Here is a 21,781-nt window from a genome sequence, read left to right as displayed (position 1 = left end):
GTCCATTGATGTGACACTTGCCATAATAAAAGGAGGTATACTTCCGTTCTGTTAACTTATTATGTCTGCTGAAATCTCAGATCAACTACAAATAGATTCGCAATGGCCGTGTGCACTATTCTCTTTCTCACTCAAAGCATAGATGTTGCCAACAAAAAAATAAAACCTAAATATGGGGAAATTTAACTTATCATAATAACAAAAACAAAACTTGAGTATATCGTCGGTTGATAGGAAAAAGTCACTAAAGGCTAATTTTTCAATAGCCAGACAAAAGTTTTGCTGGGAAATAATTTTGATGCTGTTGCGTCTCAATGTTTCTCAATGTTTGTATTACCCAGATAACATTTATCTGAATATTGAAAAATCAGCCTTAGTGAGTTTTTCCTGTCAACCGACGATATAAGAAAAAAAACTTTACTCATACTTATTTGATTTCAATATAATTATTTAATATACACAAACTGAGTGGATTGTATAATTCATTGTCTTCGTCCAATCGAAACAATCCTCTTCAAAATGTGCCGAACACAATTTTTGTATGTTTCCTTGGTTCCCAATTTGTGCGACCGGTAATGTCTATCAATTTTCTTGATATTTTTTTTCTGTCGGAAACCTATGAAAGAAATAAATGGATGAGCATGAGCATTATAATCGTGGGCCAAATATGTGATGGGGTTTTTTTTTAAAGGAAACACGTATTTCGTATCAATACAATAAACTTTATATTATACAGAAGAAATCACACATGGAAGAAAAAAAAAAGAAACGAACGTTTCCTCACAATGAGAGGCACCTCATTTGAAAGAGGAGAATGACTTCTACAAAATACAATCTTCACAAAAACCGAATTCGTGCGCCCCATTTGTAAACCCATCCCGAGTCCGTTACAATTTCTAGTATTTTCTTTGCATACTATAATATTTGTGGGTAAAAGAAATTTTCAATAACTTGCAACACCATGTGATTTGTTATGATATGGTACCTCGTAATTTTTACTTAAAACTGATACTAAAAGACCTTACAGTATTAAAATTAGTATCGTTTTATATTAAAATCGAGCCAATAGATAGTACTATGATGAATGTAAGCTTGTTAAACTTGATAGTATCTACTTACATGTGAAAATATATCTCATCCATCATTCCATCGTGTTTTCGTTCAATATGCTCTATACAACCGAACAAAATCCACCCACCCATGTCACACACTCGTTAAGTGATGATAATAGTCTAATAAACTTAATAAACACCCACAAATCACTAGCAAATAAAAAATAAATAGCATTTAGAAAATTTTGTTGTAACTGTCAGCCTTTGTTTGGCACAGATTTTTCATTTGTTTCATTGTTTGGCACAGAGAACTGACGTAAACAGGCGCCACAGCAAAAAGGACAAAAAATATTTACAGCTTAACGTTTCTTTCTTACGCTTAATGTAGCTAAGCGTCTCTTTTTCGCAATGTCAGAACTGTCACGATTATACCCCTGTGGCTGAAATAAACTAGCATAGAGTACATCATATGATGGGTTGGGGCGATGCCCAGCTTTATCCCTTCTCGATTGTTGACTATGCACTGTAATACTGTTAACCCCTGACAGAAACAGTGTCATTGTATGTATAGAGTGTGTATTTAAGTACTGTAAGGATTTTTTCTTAGCGGTTCAAAGTAGGTATTCAAATTTTAATTTGATTTTTCTGATAATTTCGATTATTAACATGATTGTTTGTTTCCAGTCGTCGGACATGGACGACCGGCGCGCATATTGACGCCCCCGCGGCGGCGCCCCCCGCGCCCCCCGCGCGCCCCCGCCGCGCCCCGCAGCCACCCACCATCGAATACAAACCTTCTCAGTGACTGCTGAACAATCTGTACCATAGTGTGCTAAGAGTAAAGTGTTGTTTTGAGTGGACATCCTTAGTTAAGAGGTACGGTAGTTGTTTTAACTATTCAACTTTTTCGTTTCTAGACAGTAGCTGCGAGTGAAATGTTTCTTTCTTCGTCGGAATGTCACATTGACAGTGTATTTGTTTTTTTTTTAATTTTCAATGACTCAGTGACTAAGCAAATAGATTTATTGATTTAAGAGTGTATGAAATATGCCTGATTGGATAGAATGGAAAGTGCAATGTTTTATTTTTACAGGCTATTAATCGTTATATAATTATTTAAAAGTAATAATTGTAGAGGACATTGTTGCTTTTAATGTTTATTTGATGAGGAATCTGCTTACGGAACGATCTTTTAATGATTTCGTGTAATCTTACAAACTGTTCAACTGATGTAACTGGGTACTACGAATAAATTTTATTCAAGTATCATCCTTCTTTTTTCTTTATGTGGCCAGTATGCAAAAACGCGAACTATTTAAAATTATAAACAAAAAAATGAACTTCAATATTTCGAGGAAAAATGGAAGCTGGATAACATTTTCTTCTATTTGCCCTGTTGCAATTTTCTTAACAATCATAAAACTATCACTAACTGGCGATTATCCCTCTTGTAAATAACGTTAGGATGGCGGCGACTTTAGATTCAATTCTTGTCTAAAACTGGCCAATAGAACTTCAATAAGGGGCCGGCTGAACCTTACTACATGTACATTGGACAAAGATTTGGGCCTGTTTAAGCTAACATAAAACTCTATACAATTTAAATTTATTCATAAACTATTTACATTATAGATTTAGATATTCTAATTAATTCCGTACCTAATAGAAGATGAAATAAAGCGAAATTTTGACTGTACTATTCTAACGAATTTCATATCTCAGTACAACTTAACATAAATGTATTCCCAATTTCATTGAAATGCTAGGATGTTTTAATATTGAACTTTTATGTCATTTGATTACAATGAGTCACTGACTGAGGACAAAATAGTTCAATATCTAAATTTACTGTGACTTTTCTATGTATTTGGGGTATTCATTATTTGTTAAAACTTGTAGGGGTTTTAGACAAATATACAATGTTTACGTTGAAACTTAGATAATCCCATTTGCGATTGCGAAAAATTGTTGATGTGTACCATTTCTTTCGGTGCAATAAATTATAGGTATTTTTGGAATGTCCCTTATCGTACTTACATACCGTAATTTACAGTTATATACCTATTATCATATAAAAATAAATGCAAAAGTACGACCCGTACATTGAAAGCCACAGTCCTAAGTGAAAATAACGGCAACATTGTTGAATTACAGTGTATTAATTCAAACGTTTTATGAGTTTGACAATTTACAATAGTAGTACTCGGAGGATATTATGTATTACGAAATGTCTGTTATAGTTTAGATGTTCTCTTTGAATTTTTAACCGAATTCGAAAAAAGGAGGAAGTTCACAATTCGTCTTCATGGTTACTCAAGTTTTAGGCAATACCTACATCTAAAATGACGGATTTATACATTAATCTAGAATAGTTAAAGAGTACCCGTTTAAAACACTATTGATTTTATAATAATCAAAGGACATCATCTCGGTGGAAAGTAGTCATAATATATTCAAATAAAGTTCCTTTTTTTGCCACATAACCGGTTTGTATAAGTTAGATATTGCTAAATTAGTGTAAAAATGCTCAATACTGAATGTGTTATTCTGAATCCTAGCATCAAGAACACCAATAACCAGTACATTTAGAATAGAAGCACACGTGTAATAAGTAATAGTTATTATGTAAATAATATATATCTCCAAATTAATAGACGAATATAATATTATTCTTTCCTTCCGTGTCCTGTTTGGAATATAGGTATTACACGTTAGTGAACATAAATAAACTCCATCCGTATTCATTCTAGAACGCAGCCTCTGTTCAAATTCGTATAATTACAATATTTGAGAACCGCCTACTATAGGGTGTTGGTTGTACAAAGTGGTATTACATCTCGTTACTTGCTGTTAACTCAACACCCTGTATGTGATGGTGTGGGCTATGTACCATGGACTTTATGTAACAACTATATTATGCAATAAAAAATCTTGTATAAATTACTATTGGTATGCACATGACATGACTAAATATAAAACTGCATAATCACACACCACCAAAATGTTGAAGGAAGCAGCGAATCGTTTAGCATTTGGCACTATACCTACATCTTTGCCAAATGAAAGTTTTCAGGTGCATTGGGAACCGTAAATAATATACACTCTGGGTCAAAATAATGTTCACTCTGGTGGGAAAACTTACCCCTCCCAGGTAACAATGTCACTCTACATACATTAGGACAGTGCAGTCGAGGCTTCCAATGTGACTTCATGTGACACATGTGCTGAGTGCTCCTAGCATTACTTCTCTCATGTACAAACTCAAATATGTAATTTGACAAGATTATTTTATGTTTGCTCTATAACTAAATAAAGTCTTACAAAAATGTAACATGAGCATATTTCAACTCAAAATGATTACCCTTTCCACGGTGGCGGTACAACTAGAATAAAAATACTTTACATGAAATTATCGCATTATATTTCCTCATCAAAATACTATATTAAATTTAATTGTACAAAAAACAAGATCTTCTATTGTTCTATGAATTAAAGCTTTCTTTAGCGTAAGTTGCATTCTAAAATATTATTTATATAATTAATAATCGATCAAACTAGTTCGACACTAAAAAGAGAGTTAATTTTATTAAAACTTTGTGATTTAGGAATAGAGTAGATTGCGGAAATGATTTTCTAATAGGTACTTCAGTTTAGGTGTATAAAATATTGAATATTTTGTAAAGTAAGAACGCGCTTATAATTATTATAATATGTTATATATTATAAAATATGTAAAGACGGATATTTTAACCCCTATAATATAAAATTGGTGGTGTATTTGAAACAATAAAAGCACTTGTAGTTAGTTTCTTTATTTAGCATTTAATGATATTTGTGTATTTGTTAGCGAGAGGCTAAAATATAGTATTTGCTATGTCTTTGAGCACATGTATTAGGAGATTTGTCTCGACAGTTGGCGACTCTTGGATATCTTTTCACTTTACTAAGACTTTACTCCATAGCTGAGTGGGACGGAATTGTTCTTATAAACTAAGCTTCACAGTTCTAAAGATATAGTTCATTAGCGATTAGAGTATAGTGGACAGTTCATATACATTTGGTGTTTTTGTATGAATTCGATCGACCGTCAACTATGTTCTAATTGCTAATGAACTCTAGGTATGACTTTGCTGTGGCTCATACGTTGTCAAGTGTTCACAGTAATGTTTATACAATATCTAGAAAGTTATACATTTTGGCCAAAGTTAAGTTCAAGCACTCATGAACAATTTTAGTTTCGTTTGCTATTTATATTAAATGGCTTACATCGTTTATTTTCGTATAACATGCCCATAGTTTTCTAACACAGTCGTTATCATGTCAGACAAAGAAAGGCCTGGCAAAGAAACCGAATCTTGTTTTATCTCAAAGAAGGCACATTGTTTGTTTTTGTTTAATTTTGTTTGCGAAAGTTTCGTTTCCTTGGCCAATGCCTCTATAAAAATGTATGAAGTGTGTAAAAACATAGATCTTTGTGACTTTTTAAAACTGTTTAACTGTAAGGCATTAAAAATGTCTTGATTAAAGTTATGCCGAATTTACTGTTCAGTAAAAGCATACTAAGTATGACAGTTACGTATGTTTCCCCACGTCTCCTCCTCAAAATCCCGTTCTCTATAATCGGTGGCGTTGAGGAGTGTGGAAGAAAATGTATTTAAAGTACATACATGCAAAACTGGACTATATTGGTGAGTGTTGTATGTAGTATAGCCACTTATTTTATTGAATTTGTTGTGGAAATTAAAATGGCGATCCCTCGGGAATGTCCTGTATGCATGTATGGTTGTAACAAAACCGATGTCTGATAATATTTGACAAATTCTAAGAAATAAACGTATTTTATCCTGAAACTTGGGTTTTTATTAACATAACTAGCCTTAAAATTGTTTTATGTAGGTAGGTTCGTCTTACTAGGTATAAAAATGACTTGCTTAATCCATTTTTATCTTTATGGGGGTGTAAGTACCTGCACATGGATCTCTCGAATGGAACCTTTGTATTGTAATAGCTATAGCACCTTAAGGTCTTAACTGCTTCCCTAGGCTTGGGCCATTTCCCACCATGCTTCTGGTCCACTTTGGGTTGGAGGGTTCACACATCTAGATGTGCAGAGGTTTTCTCACTATGTTTTACTTCAGCATAAGAGCACGTGGTATTAATTGTACTGGTATTCCTTATTTCTAAAGAATTCATTGCTACATGGCGCGATTCGAACCTACAGCCTCTCGAATGAAAGTCGATATCTTATACTTATAGTATTCGTGTGACAACTCCATCGGATATACAATAAAAAATGATTACAAAAATATACACCTAATCATATCATTACAATAAGAAAATTACTACAAAAAAACATGCAATAAAATTTAAAAATATACAATTGAATGAAAAAATGGCAAAATGGAACAATCTCAGCATCTGCTGTAAGTTGTGGCCAACGTTACAGCGCTGGATTTCAGATTGTCCCATCTCACATCGGATAAAACTAAACATACATTACATGCGGGTAGTGGACACAATAGAAAAATAAACAATACCGTAACAGATAAAGTGAATTATGCTTAGGCTGCACTCCCTTGTAACAGGCGGATAAGTTTGCCTACAAACTTATCCGCCTGTTACAAGGCGCGCGTAACGAAGCTAACTGCGTGGTGTTAGCGTGAAAATAGCAAAATGTAAACACCGCATACTAAACCGATACGCCGCGCCGGTAACTTAACTATATTACCTACTCTGTGACTCAGTCGGTGGCAAACAGTTTGCCTACTGGAGGTGCAGACTTAAATTCTCAAAACATTATGAATATGAGACTAATACTCAAGCATATAACAAAAAATAATACTTACCTAAAACATAACAAATTGAATTACGCTTAAACTAAACCAACACAAACATCAGCTATCATCATCAGTTATATCATCGAACTGTCCTTCCACGAAGTACTTCACCTTCGGATTGCACATTTGTTCGTATCTCACTTGCTCTATCACGGGCACCGTGTGGAGGTCCATGGGACAGAAGTTCCCTTCAGCCATCTTCTGGTGTATGAAGTGGAGCCAGGGGGAGGGCGCCGGCCCTGACCGCCTGATGGGGTGGGGCTCCCAGTATTCGGCCGAGTCCCAGTCTTCTTCGTCTGATGTCGATGGCGCCAGCTTGGATTTTGTGTCTGTTTATGAAATAAAATACTTTATAAGTAAAATATATTTATACTGGATGAGGTCGCCGGTGGCGCTCCTTGGGAGAGACCCACTTCCTGCAGTGGTCGATTGACAGGTACCATACATAGGTTGGAAGAAGGCTGAGTACACGGGTTATGGTGCCATTTGGTAAAGTCACTTCTAGTAAGTTCGCTGGCTCATGATGAGTGCCACCCATATTGGCTGTGAGACTGTACCACCTACGATTACCTATTTTTATGGAGATTGACGTCATCAAAACATACAAGGTCATCGCCTCGTAACGAGGCGGGATAAGAGCATAGAAAAATAAATTACCTTCATCATCACTGTGGACTGTGTCCAGCAGGTCGTCGTCTGAAGTGTCTGGGGAATGTTCACTTTCACTTCTTATTATTTCATGTTTTCTGAAAAAACAAACAAAACTCTGTAAATACAATAATTACGTAAGTACACTACACATAGATGACTTGGGTGGCTTAATAGAGTCAGCCCATAGGTATTTCACACATGCTAAATCAGCTCGCAACAATAGATACACATAGATGCAATATAAAAATTGCCTCAACAGACCTAGAACCTGAGGCAGGCAGCCAGTACCTACTGGACGGACAGGAGAGGCCTATGACCAAGATATCCGATTATTCAGATCCAGTATTGGATGATTATTGGCTGGTGATGATAGATGGCCTACAAAGTTGACCCTCATTTAAAAAATAATAATATTAGATACTTAATAATAATCTAGATATAAAATTCAAGTACCTTCCATCAGTCCGATCCGAAAATTCTCTATGTGATCTCAATTCAATTTTGCTATCTAAATATTTTTTATCTTCTGGTTCATCAAAGTAATTTTGAGCCACATCTAATGCTGGTATCTCCCAAAGTTCATTGTGAATCTCGTACAGATTGTTATTGTAAAGATCTAGCAGCTGCAGCTTCGGTAAGCTCTTCAATTCATCCGGTAACATACAGAGTTCATTATGAGCTAAGTATAGAAACTTTAACTCAACTAGTTTGTCAAAGGATTCTGGAAGGTACAGCAAGTTATTATCAGACAGCACACATATTTCCAGTTTCTCCAAGTTGCAGAATTCTCTTGGCAAATCTCTAATATTGTTCATACTTAAATCTATCTCTCGAAGCTTCTTGTAAATATCTATATTAGGCATAACATTGTATAATTTTGTATTACTTAAGCACAGTCTTTCTATATCACAGCACTTTTCAAGTCCTTTTCCAGGAACATTTTCTATAAAGTTGGAAGCAAAACTGGATTTTGTAGTTCCAGCTTCTATAAACTCAGCCTTTGGAAAGGTTGAAAGGAGATTGACGAAGAGTCCTAATTTACAATTACTTATGGCGATGTGCCGGACTTGCGTGGCGTATGTCAGCAACTCTTCATAATACCCATTTTTGAAGGATTCGGTGATTCGGAAATTATTGCTTAGGTTTAAGTAGTGGAGGTTGGCCGGGGCCTCGCTCCACACCCAGCACGGAGGGCCTCGGAGGCTGTTATTGGCTAAATTTAGGCGCTCAATAGTATTGCAGAACTCCGGTGTATCATCAAAAAATTCTATGTTATTGAAAGAAATATCTAATTCCTTCAGATGTCTATGATCCAGAAGAATATCGGGTATAGTTTGCATGTTGTTGCGGCTCAAGTTAAGAGTTTCCAATTTCGGTGGTAAACTCATGTTGTCGTCGAAATAAGTTATGTTTTGGTTACTAATATCAATAGCAGTAATGTTATCGGCCCAATTCAAACATACTGTCTTGATTTCTTTGGGTACATTGTTTTTAACGTAACCATTTCGTTTCACAGGAGACTTTTCAGTAGAAACTTCCATTCTTGATGGAATTATTATTAATTAACTAAATAAGAAACAAATATTGTGTTATGTATTAATACTTCTCTGCAATATAAGAAAGCATGAAACACAAGAAATCTACTCGAAAAACTGAAAATAGATTGCATCAACAACAAATTTTAACCTCATTTTTGTTTTTGTGGCCATTGTGGCTCTCTGACTGTGTGTGAGTTGTGTGACTAGCACTGTAAATTCCGCCAATAACATGTGTTGGAGATTGCACGGTATTTTATTTAGCCTTGTTTACATCATCAAAACAACAACAAGGTGTGTGTGTGTCACCTGTCAAATGTCAAAACAAGAACACAGATCAAAAAATTGTTTGTCAGATACCTATCAAAAACAAAAAGCTAAAGCTTTTAAACATTGACATATATATTACTGCGTAATGAGCTGCGTAAGGACAGGCCAAACCACTCAAGAAAATGGCACCCGCACGTTGGCCCTAAAATAGACATTTTAGGGCCAACGGTCCTCAGTCGACAGTTGTCTGTGACGGAGAGATGAGTCTTTGTTTCTTGTGATAAATATACCTATTTTTGTTGTGAAAGACTAAAAAACTATGATACAAATGTCAAAAAGGAATATGGAATATCGTATCATCCTTAATTAATAAATAAACACATTTTAAAGCGATAATTATTTTACTACCATAATAATAATAATAATAATAATAATAATAATAATAATAATAATTTTACTACCAAAGTCTACAATGGCCGCACGATGTAACCTTGTACGGACGTCCGCATGCAACTCACCAGTGTTGCCAGTCCCATTGAACCATTTCGGACCGTATTTTACCTAAAAACGGACGGTTTCTTATAAAAAGGGACGGTTTAAAAAAAATTGTTACGATCTATCAAATTAATAAGGCTGTTTTATCTTATAGGGCCTATAAAGAGTTATGAGCTGTTGATTTTTTTTTGTGATAGATATGTATAAGTACTATAAGCACTGCGGAAACATTTAGATTTCGAGAAATAATTTTGTGAAATCTTATGATTTTCGACAACTATAAACGGAACACCTACAGAGTAAACAAAACACGTTTTATTTGCTTTCCGTTCTAGATAATCTTAACCTATTTTGACACTTTTGACAGTAATTTGTATAATTATTTTATTTATTAATTGTGTCTGTTTTTTTTTTCGTGAATTTTTATCTACGGATCATCGTAATGGGCGAAATAAAGTAAATGAGCGCGTTCACTAAAAGACTCCGAACTTATTGCGTCTTAAAAGGGACGGTGGATGCAAAGGGACGTCGAGGGGACGGTTCAGCGTCAAATAGGACGAAAATCGTCCCTTTTAGGACGATCTGGCAACGCTGCAACTCACTCATATTATTATGTACCTACTGTCCGGTGACGGTCAAATTTGAACGCACGTACAAGGTTGCGTCGTCAGGATAAGTAGCTCGGCTCTGACATAGTTCCAACAAATTATGACAGATGGCAGTTATTTTTCTTGTATGAAGAAGGTTTGAGTAAAATGTTCTAGGGCGTATCCTTCCTTTTGAAATCATTGCTTTTAAATAACTTAAGCACTTAAGCCGTGTCGGGGTCCATCCATAGGCCGGGTCCGCAGCCCCTATTTCTGTTAAAACATGCTATGAAAACAAATTCAACAAACATGTTAGCAAAACTGCCTGTCCATTACGAAATTCAAAACACAATCTTCGATGGCGGAGCGCGAACACAAAATCATCACAAAATGCGTCACCCACTTCTCCTACTCGACTCGCCGGCGAATGCGGGGGATGTAATCCATTCGTCTCGGAAAACATGATGTTATTGCATTGACTTATAATATGTTTTGCTAACAAAACTGTAAAGCCACACCCATATTCGGTTAGTTAACAACGTTATCCTGTTTTCAAACACGAAAATACTTCGCTGCAGATCCAGCTTTTACAAACCCTGTTGCGAAACAGTAACAATTTCTCACCCTTGGTGAACCTCTAGGACACGGCACTGTTGTCGCGAATGCATAATAGCATTGCGATTATAATCGTAGGGTTCACATAACTACAAATGTAAATAAAGTATTTAGTAGGTAGGTATATAATTATTTTCTTACCTTCCAATGAACATGTCTGGCTCTATCTGCTTCGCATACCTATATCAAATCTTACATACATAAAATCATTTCTTAAGAGGTTCGAATGTAGAACCTTATCTTTCTGGTGGGACCTCTGTGTCCCGGTAATGGCCTCCAAACCACCCCTTTCTGAGCCATTCCTCTGCCACCTAGTTCTCAGGTTTCTATAATAACATAATGATAAGAACTCACCGATGTTATCGTCCTTATACGGCTTGTAACTCACCACATCTCCTCCAAGAACCTCTTCTTTTTCTTTTCTTTCACCAGTAACAATCACCATTTTTCCCTCCTATAACTCCTCTCTATTTATTTTTTCTTAAACAGTGTTACCAACCTTACCAACTACTTATCCCTCACGTTTCGTTTCTGCAAACTTATTTTAACTGGAATCGCGTTTCGCGACACTCCCAAAGGAACAGGGAAGAAACTATTATGTATTGTTATTGTTTAAAAAAGGTTTGATTATATTAAAATAGTTAATATTATTATTAGTAAGTTATTGAAATAAATTATTTATCTTTGACTAAATTATTATTAATTTATTACCTACCTAAAGTTAATGAAAGGCCAAGAAATGTAATTCAATAACAACAAAAACATAGAATCATACGTGACATTTATTGATCAAGAATAAGAAAGTATACTATTCAATTACATATTATATACTTCTAATTATACTTAAAGTATACGATACATCGATACCTTTAAATAACTATAGTTGAATAAAATTCACACATATTAAATTTACTAATTCCTTGGTCCATTGAGCAATCTTTTCTTTAGCTCGTCTTGCGGCGGCACGACTATTACTTCTCTGATCAGTAGTAGGCTCTACTGTTTCTATTTCGGTGAGCATGTCAACGCTTCTCCCTTCCATCTCTGTTTCTTGAGTAGTTTTCAATGTTTCTGTTTCTTCCCTACAGTCTGATTCTGTCCTAGTAGATACATGTTCCTTTTCTATGTGTTCATGTTCTTCTATCTCCAATGGGAAAAGATGGGCAATGGATCTTATATATTCCTTGTCACCAACCTTAACTGTTGCTACTCTCACTTCATTGTCTATTCCTCTATGAAGCAATATTATTTTACCTATCTTCCAAGTAGAACGGTTATTGTTATCACCTTTGATCTGTACGACATCCCCAACCTTAGGTTTGGACTGGCTGACCACTCTGGGCTGTTTATGTCGTATTTGTGTTCTTTCCTTCAAAGCATTAAGATATTGGTTGATGAACATTTTTCTGAATTCATCTACAAGTTTGTGGCTTCTCTTCCATCCCTTTATTAGTAGTTCCTTTGTAATAGTATCTTCTCTGTATTCATATGGTACTTCAGAAGTTTGCATCAAACAGTCATTCATTCGAAGGAAGTCCAGGGGTTTCAATATATGTTCATGTTCAGCCCCAACATAGGTCAACGGTCTTGTGTTAAGTACCAACTCAATTTCTTTCACAATAGTTGACAGTTCGTTGTCTCTCAGCAAACGGGTATCTAACGATCTCTTCATACAATGTTTAACCAAGCCAACTAAGCGTTCATAGAAGCCACCATGCCAAGGTGCTAACTCTGGGATGAACTTCCACTGTAAGTTGTTGTCAATACAGTATGGTCCGGTCATGACTTCTGCTGTAAGCTTGAACTGAGCTGCATTGTCAGATATTATGAGACGTGGCAATCCTCGTTCTGCTATGAACCTTCTGAGTGCCAAGGTACACTGTTCCGCTGTAAGATCCTTCACTATTTCAAGATGAATTGCTCTCACAGCTAAACAGGTGTATAGGCATATCCATCTCTTTTCTGTTTGTCCTTTATCCGTGGTAACTAGAAGAGGTCCAAGATAGTCCAGGCCGATGAACGAAAACGCTGAAGTGAAGTTTACTCTTTCTTCTGGTAAGTCAGGCATCTGAGGTAGTCTGTAAGGACCTCCACCATATTTCCTGCACTGTAAACATCTCTTCAGTGCTTTTTGCACTTTACATCTCCCTTGTGGGATCCAATACTTTTCCCGAATTAAAGAAAGAGTATGTGTTACTCCAACGTGATAGTTGTCCTTATGAATATTGGATATGATTTCTTCTGTCAGACTGGAATCTTTCGGTAGGAGGATGGGATATTTGCGGTCATAAGGCAGGTCAGTTAAGACTATCCTTCCTCTGCATCGGAGTAAGCCATTTTCATCTTTGAATACACCAAGGCTACGACTTAAATCAGTACTTTTTCCTGCACATTCCTGTGGGTAGTGTAATTTCTGTTCTCTCTTGATTTTAGCAGTAATATTGGTAATCGTTTCTTCACTTTGTTGCAATTGCAATGATTCTGGGTTTACATTTGCTTCATTTAACGTAGGTCCATCTTCATTTTCAGTAGACTCATTTTCAGGATATCCTTCTGACTGGGTCAGACCCTCCAAAGCACACAGGTTTTGTGTCATTGCCCAGTTATTCTTGTATTCTCTTTCATTCTTCAAAAATTGGGGTCCTTCAAACCATAGTTCTCTTTTTGCAGGTGTAAAGTCTGCAACTCTGGTTGCAATATCTGCTGGATTATCCGCTGATTTCACATACAAAACTTGCGTGTCTTGTTTATTTATTTCAGTAACTCTTCTTGAGATAAAAGGAGGTAATAGCTTTTCTGAGCGTAACCAGCTTATAACAACTTGACTATCAGTCCAAAGGTATTGTTTAGATATCGGTACTTCAGAGTGTTGTCTCACATATCTTAAAAGTCTGCTGCCAATAAGAGTACCCAATAGTTCCAACCTCGGAATTTGTAGATTATCTTGGTCTTTGAGTGGAGTCAGTTTTGACTTGGACATAAGCAGTCTTACTATCACTTTATCCTGTGATTCTGTTTTGATGTAGACAGCTGCCGCGTAGGCATCCTTGGATGCATCCGTAAAACAGTGTAACTCATGTACTGCGTTATCTTGTGTAGCGCCTATGTATCTTGGAATCTCAATATCTTGAGTTTGGTGTAGACTGCTTGCAATCCTATTCCACTCGTCTCTTAAGTCTTCTGGCAGTTTGGTGTCCCATTTAAGTTTTAATTTCCAAAGTCTCTGTAGATATTCCTTAGCTGGTAAAAGAAGAGGACTGCTAAATCCACAAGGATCGTAGATTGAGGCTATTTCTTGAAGAACATACCTTTTAGTCATATCTCTATCACAGTTACTTATCTGTGTTTTAAGCTTTAATGTATCTTCTAGTGTGTCCCACACAAGTCCTAACACCTTTGTGACTTCTTTGCCTTCAAGTAGATGTTCAGGTATTTCTTTTAGAAATTCTTTGTTATTTGAGTTCCATTGTCTCACGTTCATCGAGATTGTTTGAAGGGAAGCATGTATTTTTTGATACAATCCTGTAGCTTCATCTTGATGTTTCGCTCCTAGTACAAGATTATCAACATATATCTTTTCTGCTACGTTCTTAAGTGTTTCATCTCCACATTTCAGAAAATGACTCTTTATTGTTGCATTTAGTAGGAATGGACTGGATACTATTCCAAAGGGAACTCGACAAAATCGGTAGCATTGTAAGTTGTCTTCTGTTACTTCTTTTGTAGTATCTTTTACCCACAGGAATCTAGTGACGTCACGATCTTCGTTCTGAAGTCCTAGTTGTAGGAAGGCCTTCTCAATGTCTGCTAGGATTCCTATTTCATGTTGACGAAACCTCAAGATAAGTCCAGTTAAGTCTTCAAGCATCAATGGTCCTTTGTACATACATTCATTCAGGCTAGATTGTGTACCTTTAGACTTAGCTGATGCATCATAGACAATTCTCAGTTGAGTAGAGCTATCTTTCTTGACCACGCAGTGATGTGATAAGTAATGTATTGGATGTTGCACATTTTCAAAAGCATTCTTCACCTTTTCTATCACTCCAGATGACTCCTGTTCTTGAATGGTGTCATCATAAATGGCTAAAGTATTCTTATCCAATCTTCTTAATAGGCTGGTCAGTCTTCCTACAGCTAGACCATAGTTTGATGGTAGGTTTGGTGGATACTGGACCCACGGCCATTTGACATGATATCTGTTCTCTTCAAACGTAACTGTACTGTTGAAATTTCTTAAAGCTTCTTCTTCATTTGTAGTCTTTGGAGAATCCCTAATACCGATGGATTCCAACTCCCAAAGTTGTTTAATCTCTCCTTCCTTGATAGGTAAGTCCGGCTGAACAAAACCTAAGTTATCTGGCAGGTTAGTTTGCATGTAAGTTGCTACACTAAGAACATGTTCTTGATGAAAGGGAGATCTGCCACTGAAGACCCAACCGAAATCTGTTTCAATTAAATAAAGGTTTTCTTCAATGCTAAGTTTTCCATTTTTGATGAATGTGAAGTAATAGTCGTTGCCAATGAGAAGATTTATCTCACCGCCCATGGATCCATCATCTGAAGGAATTATTTCTTGACCAAATTGGTACTGTCTGAAATCAAAACATGATATCTGTTGAGTTATAAAGTTTACAACATTAACTATTACATATCTTGAGTGGCCGGAGTCACAAACTAATTCTATCTTAACTCTAGGACTCTCTAGCTTCTTAGGTTGCTCCAGACCAAAGGTGTAAATCATTAAGTGATCTGTTTCAATGATTTCTGGCACTATAGTCTTAGTTAGGTTTTTAGTGATGTACGACCTTTGGCTACCGGAATCTAGTAAAATTCTACATTTATGTAAAGTACCATCTTTACTTCTTACTTGAGCTATAGCAGTCTGTAGTACAGTACCTTTATTCTTCTCGCTGCGAGTCTGTAGTGTTGTACTTTTCTGTGCCATATTGCACAGTGCTCTATTATGTTTTCCGATTTCACCACAGTAGAAGCATCTTCTTCTTTCTTTGCAATCTCTTGCTGTGTGATCCTTTTTAAAGCAAACAAAACAACGTCCAATTATCTTCTTTTTCCTGTCTTCTACTGACACCACTTGCTTACAGTTGTCATTAAAATGTTCTCCATCACAGAAGATACAAGGTAAGCTTCTCTTCTTTCTCTTTGCAGGTGTGACTTTGGGTGTAGGGAATTTCCTCTTCACTGGATATTGTCTCTTCTCAGTAGTGTTTGTAAACGATAGTGTACTCAGCAAAGGTTTTGTTGTAGTGACACGAGCAGTAATCTGTTGTTCCAATAATTTTCTTATAGTATCAACACTTTGTTCTTCTACTTTTACTTTCATTTTCAATTCATAGATAATATCTTCAGGGTACTTGTTTAATATAATTCTTCTTAAATTATTGTGGTTAGTATCTTCTCCCAAAGCTTTTAAAATCCTGAGGTGTTTCTCTATTTCATTAAATACATTCATGCATTCATTTGGTGAATGAGCACTTTTGAGGTTAAGAAGCGCTTCATAATGAGCATCAATGACCATCCCAGGCTTACCAAAACGATCTTTTAATATATCGACTGCAATCTCATAGTTTTCATGAGTTATGTCTAAGCCTTCAATGGCCGCTAATGCCTCTTGGTCCAGGGATGCCATCAAATAACTGAACTTGTCAGCTTTGGTAAGTTTTTGGGTATCTACGCTGGATTTAAAACGGTCCCAGAATTCATTCCACTTCAGAGTGTCTCCATTGAAACGTGGTAACTCTAATTTTGGTAGTTTGGATGTCAATTGATCAACGTGTTGTACTGGTGGGTCACCATTGTTTTTGTTATCGAGGAGCTTTGCTTCTATTTGTATTTCTGTGTAAGTTCTGGATTCTTCTACTGTCAACTTATCCATATAAATATGGGTCTCCTTCATAAAAAGTTCATTGAGCAACTTGAGGTTGTAATAATCCACTGGTTCAGTCTCTCCTTTTTTTATTTTAGTAAGAATAGTCTCTACCTTACCTTTGACTATCTCTATTCGAGTTTTCCATGCTTCCGTCATCTTTGAGCCAATTTTTACCATCGGCAACTTGTCCTTGACAGTGCTGAAGTGTCACGACAGTAGCCTCTGTCTTCTGATGTCTTCTCTGTCCTGGATACAAACAGGATCAGCCTGAAAGGTGATTGATAATGATCGAGTAAGTTCTCATAAAGATAGCACATTTATCTAGCCTTAAATGTTTTCATTCCAACAATTTGAGTCTCAAGTTTGTTGTTATAACTTTAAGTTACAACATTGATGTGATTACTGTTACTGTTCATCGACAACATCCAAATGAAATTCTTAAAGGAAAAAAGGCATGTACAAATTTGAGATAACCCACTAAACCTTTCAAATTTTATCATCATCACAGACCTCTTGAGTTGCGTACATGCTGCGTAGGTATCATCTAAATTCAAAATAGGAATCGCTAAAATCATTTTGTGGACAATGGCTACCATGTTCGATTATTATCAGGAACAACTTAAAATCCACTCACCGATCGTATGTCCACAGCCAATAACAATAACGTAATTCACAAGTACACTTTAAACGCATTGAAACATGGAAATGGCCTTCCTGACGTTTAAATTTATTGATTTTATCGATAAAACGAAGACGCTCATACGCCATTGATCAAGTTGAGTTTGAGAAAAAAGTTTGTTTTGTAAGGTTGGCAATGGTAAAACTTTTTCAATAGTGATGTGCCACAAAATGTTCATAATCGAAAATAGATTTGAATCGAAATCTATTGTTTTGAGATTCATTATTCTGGTGATGGTCCTTGGTAAATTTTCTATCTTGGATTAATATCTCTAAAATATTAATACCGGTCGGTAGTTACAAAAACCGAATTCTTACTCTGACATGACCACATTCTAAGGCTGTCTTCTCTGTTATTCTTTAGGATTCTACTCTACTCAGTTCATACTCTAAATAAACAGAGTGTAGAAACCTCTTGCATGCAAGTTAAATATACATATTTATTCTTTCTAATAGTTGTCAGATAACATGCACTTAACATTTTCTTCAAGTGAATGTTATAATCTGACTGCTCTCTTCTCTCTTTTGTGTTTGGCCTGACAACTAAACAGTCGTCTCTAGGTGAAGTAAGTAGGTAACACAAAAAACAAAGTTTCGAAACCAGCTCTATTTATTTAAGTTATTTAGTTTGTAAAATTGACGTTCATCAGAAAAATATATATTTATACGACGAATAAAAACATTTTGACTTTGACTTATTTGCCTTTTACAACTCAATATCTTAATCATAATCGAATCGTTACTGAAAAATAGTAGGAACAACTCTATTCCTCGCTTCTCTGTTTCGTAGATGGATCAGGCGGAACCGGATACCATGCGAACAGTTTGTAAAAATAAACTGTGTACTCGATGGTCTATGGTATGGTATATATATACCATACCTAAGCTTAAGTTGTTTAGGAATCAAAATTACAAATCATTCACGCTTTACCAAAAAAGTAAAAAGCTTATGAGAATATCCCAGCATCTCCACCATGTCGCGAATGCATAATAGCATTGCGATTATAATCGTAGGGTTCACATAACTACAAATGTAAATAAAGTATTTAGTAGGTAGGTATATAATTATTTTCTTACCTTCCAATGAACATGTCTGGCTCTATCTGCTTCGCATACCTATATCAAATCTTACATACATAAAATCATTTCTTAAGAGGTTCGAATGTAGAACCTTATCTTTCTGGTGGGACCTCTGTGTCCCGGTAATGGCCTCCAAACCACCCCTTTCTGAGCCATTCCTCTGCCACCTAGTTCTCAGGTTTCTATAATAACATAATGATAAGAACTCACCGATGTTATCGTCCTTATACGGCTTGTAACTCACCACATCTCCTCCAAGAACCTCTTCTTTTTCTTTTCTTTCACCAGTAACAATCACCATTTTTCCCTCCTATAACTCCTCTCTATTTATTTTTTCTTAAACAGTGTTACCAACCTTACCAACTACTTATCCCTCACGTTTCGTTTCTGCAAACTTATTTTAACTGGAATCGCGTTTCGCGACAACTGTGATAGGTGAAACGAGTTCATCGACGTCGATAACGAATCCGTGTAGCGGCCGCTGGATTGATATAACTACTTACTACATGCTTACTACCGATATGCCGTAGGCCACCGGTAGGTACCTACTGTGCTGTCTGTCTAGGCTAGGTTAGGGTCGGTAGGGTTGCATTGGGTTTAGCTTCTAACTACTAGTTATTTAAGTAATAAATATTTACTTAACAGAAATTCATTAAACGTTCACTGGCATAAAGTTATAAAGAATCTGAGACCGGAAGAAAAGGAGGCAGTGTTTGTAAACAGTTTCCTGGTTGTTGATGAAAGATTAAAGTTTCAGCTTGTGCTACGGTATCGGAAGTTTATCAAACTTTCTGCACTGCCCTATTCACTAACAGCTGCCTTTGCCTAAAACACAACTCCACGGCACGCGGAGGTCCCAAAAAACTATCGTAACTTTGAATATTAGGATATAAAATGAATTTCTTTAAGTATTCAGTGGTTTTAGCCGTTTTTATGGTTGTTTCTTATGCAGACAAAAGTGATGATGAGGCGAAAAACAGTAAAAACTCGAAGAAAATTAAAGGTGGGTTCACTTACAGTATATCTGTAGAAGTTCCGTAAGTTAGATATCTAGATAAGTATTTAAGTTAAAAAATTATATGACCTGAAGGAATACCTACCGGTAAGCAAATTAAGTTTTGCCTTTGTATATTGTTTATGTGTTTTCTATGACCCCATGTATCTAGAGACTTTATCAAGTAACCTACCTATATTATCCATAGTTCAACGACCTACCCACTATTTCCCCAAAGGTTCTAACGAAGGTTCTATTTTTTTAAGATAAACGCACTGCTGTTGGCACCCTATCTAACGTGATAGCACAGATTCAAAACCTACCCGTGATGGACCTCGGAAAACGGTTCCGAAGACCTTGCAAGACTGGAAACAAATGTGGAAAGGTACCTAAACAAAATAATTCTATCTTATGCCGTAGAAAATTAAATCTTTCGAATTGAGATTCCCGATTGCAGAAAATTAATGACTGCACCTACTATCTACCTACTTAGCTATAGTCAGTAGTCCTTACTAAGACATAGGCGGCTAGTAGATAAAATAGGCTAGATTTTATGCATCATAAATTCCACATAGTTAGGTACTCAGTTACCGAATAAGGCCCTTCTCCTGATGAAAACTTACCACAAGTTCCTCACTAAAACCCTCCTCCTCCAGGTGATGAAGCGCCTGATGGTGCCGAAGCTGGCCCAGCTGGAGAACACCATCATGGGTGTGATGCGGGAGGTGGCCAAGCTGACGCCCGGCGCGCGCCTCCCGGACAAGTACACCAAGACTGAGCCCATCAACTTGCTGCTGGATCAGAATTACAGGTAACCTAATCGTCCGTAATTGTCCACTGCAAGACAAAGACTTCCACCTTTGTTCCGAGCCAGTCACACTGTTACTCGTTGAGCATTTTATAGGTAAGTATTCAAAATTCCCATCAGTCCACACTATGTTACTCGTTGGACTCTCCTAAGCAGTGCCGTAATACTCTGCCTTCTTCCAGTTGCTAACGGATACTAATCAAGGTTTCAAAATAATGTATTGTTTTGGCTAAGTATATTTTATTGCTACCATCGTCCGAATAGCGCCTGATGGTATCAATGGCGGCAAACTAGCACATCAGAAGCTTGGAGTATTGCTGTCTGCTTCGAAATCATACTTTGAACTTTACAGTAGGTCCCATAATGAGAGTTCCTCAGTAGTTAAGTATATCAGTTCAATAAAATCATCATCATCATCATCGTTATCTCAGCCTTAGGACGTCCATTTCTGAACATAGGCATCCCCTAATGTTTTCCACCTTTTCCGATCAGTGGCGACCCGCATCCAGCGCTTCTCAATAAAATCAATATCAAATAAATTACCATACCATACGGGTAGGTAAATCATTTGATGTTCTCTGCTAATCGCCTGAGACCTAACCTCCTTAACCCAACTCAACAGAGAGGAAGTATGCATGGACAACCTAGAAGCGTGCACCAAGGAGGACAAGCGCCGGAAGCGGATATTGAAGAAGCTGTTCTTCAAGAAGTACAACCAGTTTCGGTCGGAGCTGATCGGCTACGGCGGGCGGCGGATGTGGGGCGGGGAGGGGAACCTCTTCTACCGATGATGACGTTAATAAATAAATAATTATAAGTAAATGTTGGTGTATTTGTATTTGCCTATTTTTATTTAAAAGGTTTTACATTAGATTTTGAATACAAATTAACCGGACAATGGAATCCGAACTAAACTCGGCTTGTATAGCTCCAAAATAGTAGATAGTAGGTAGCTACATAATTATACCTAACTATAGGTATAGCATTAGCCGTCATGTAATACTCACGTGAAATAAAATTGTGAGCTACCTCTAGATGTTGCTATGGAGAGTTTCTAAAATACCTAGATTATCTGTCTCCTCCCCGATACAATTTTTGGCATACCGCACCTACTTAATTACATTTAATGATCAAAGAGATTTTACCTGCCATCGCACCTAACTGACGTGGTTCATGGGAATTTTCCTAGAGCGTCCTAACTTGTAAATAGCCTTCATCATCATCGTCCCAACCCATCACGTCACCACTACTGACGCACGGGTCTCCTTCCAGGGATGTGTTTTAGCCCT

General features: G+C 36.6%; 4 protein-coding genes across 7 annotated transcripts in view; 2 read left to right on the top strand and 2 right to left on the bottom strand.

The window, feature by feature from the left end:
• LOC105398422 (forkhead box protein K1) overlaps positions 1-5,902 on the top strand; it is a 30,321-nt gene extending 24,419 nt beyond the window's left edge. For all 3 annotated transcript variants that reach the window (XM_048627051.1, XM_048627050.1, XM_048627049.1), the window contains one exon: positions 1,737-5,902. In XM_048627051.1, coding sequence (XP_048483008.1) covers positions 1,737-1,769 — 33 coding nt within the window. In that variant the 3' untranslated portion in view covers positions 1,770-5,902. The remainder of the gene's footprint in view (positions 1-1,736) is intronic.
• Positions 4,845-9,306, bottom strand: LOC105398423 (malignant fibrous histiocytoma-amplified sequence 1 homolog). Its single transcript, XM_011570532.3, has 3 exons — positions 7,994-9,306; positions 7,547-7,635; positions 4,845-7,218 (listed from the first exon to the last, which is right to left on the bottom strand). The coding sequence occupies exons 1-3, from the start codon at positions 9,079-9,081 to the stop codon at positions 6,947-6,949; spliced, it is 1,449 nt and encodes a 482-aa protein (XP_011568834.3). The 5' UTR covers positions 9,082-9,306; the 3' UTR covers positions 4,845-6,946.
• Positions 9,307-10,670: 1,364 nt separating this feature from the next.
• On the top strand, positions 10,671-21,305 carry LOC105398424. Of its 2 annotated transcripts, XM_048626747.1 has the most exons (5): positions 10,671-10,954; positions 19,643-19,693; positions 19,951-20,069; positions 20,341-20,495; positions 21,115-21,305. In XM_048626747.1, exons 3-5 carry the CDS (start codon positions 20,013-20,015, stop codon positions 21,281-21,283), a joined length of 381 nt encoding a protein of 126 aa, XP_048482704.1. In that variant the 5' UTR covers positions 10,671-10,954; positions 19,643-19,693; positions 19,951-20,012; the 3' UTR covers positions 21,284-21,305. The 2 variants fall into 2 exon arrangements, with proteins under 2 accessions (XP_048482704.1, XP_011568835.2); XM_011570533.3 differs by lacking the exon at positions 10,671-10,954 and having other exon boundaries at positions 19,230-19,693.
• On the bottom strand, positions 11,807-17,860 carry LOC119690304. The gene is made up of 3 exons (XM_048626745.1): positions 17,567-17,860; positions 15,942-17,199; positions 11,807-15,637 (listed from the first exon to the last, which is right to left on the bottom strand). The coding sequence occupies exon 3, from the start codon at positions 15,589-15,591 to the stop codon at positions 11,920-11,922; it is 3,672 nt and encodes a 1,223-aa protein (XP_048482702.1). The 5' UTR covers positions 15,592-15,637; positions 15,942-17,199; positions 17,567-17,860; the 3' UTR covers positions 11,807-11,919.
• Positions 21,306-21,781: the final 476 nt, after the last annotated feature.

The sequence above is a fragment of the Plutella xylostella genome, chromosome 17 (genome assembly GCF_932276165.1).
Source record: "Plutella xylostella chromosome 17, ilPluXylo3.1, whole genome shotgun sequence".
NCBI classification, from domain to species: Eukaryota; Metazoa; Arthropoda; class Insecta; order Lepidoptera; family Plutellidae; genus Plutella; species Plutella xylostella.
Note: the sequence above shows the minus strand (reverse complement) of the source record. Positions and strands in the feature narration are given on the sequence as shown.

Bases quoted from the DNA above. Each gene is read 5' to 3' on its own strand.
- LOC105398423 (XM_011570532.3), bottom strand. From the start codon at position 9,081: ATGGAAGTTTCTACTGAAAAGTCTCCTGTGAAACGAAATGGTTACGTT. The intron at 7,636-7,993 runs GTACTTGAATTT...TTGTTTTTTCAG, and splicing joins TCGGATCGGACTGATGGAAG to AAAACATGAAATAATAAGAA. The intron at 7,219-7,546 runs GTAATTTATTTT...TTTCATAAACAG, and splicing joins AGTCCACAGTGATGATGAAG to ACACAAAATCCAAGCTGGCG.
- LOC119690304 (XM_048626745.1), bottom strand. From the start codon at position 15,591: ATGGGCGGTGAGATAAATCTTCTCATTGGCAACGACTATTACTTCACA.
- LOC105398424 (XM_011570533.3), top strand. From the start codon at position 19,585: ATGAATTTCTTTAAGTATTCAGTGGTTTTAGCCGTTTTTATGGTTGTT. The intron at 19,694-19,950 runs GTGGGTTCACTT...TATTTTTTTAAG, and splicing joins AAACTCGAAGAAAATTAAAG to ATAAACGCACTGCTGTTGGC. The intron at 20,070-20,340 runs GTACCTAAACAA...CTCCTCCTCCAG, and splicing joins CTGGAAACAAATGTGGAAAG to GTGATGAAGCGCCTGATGGT.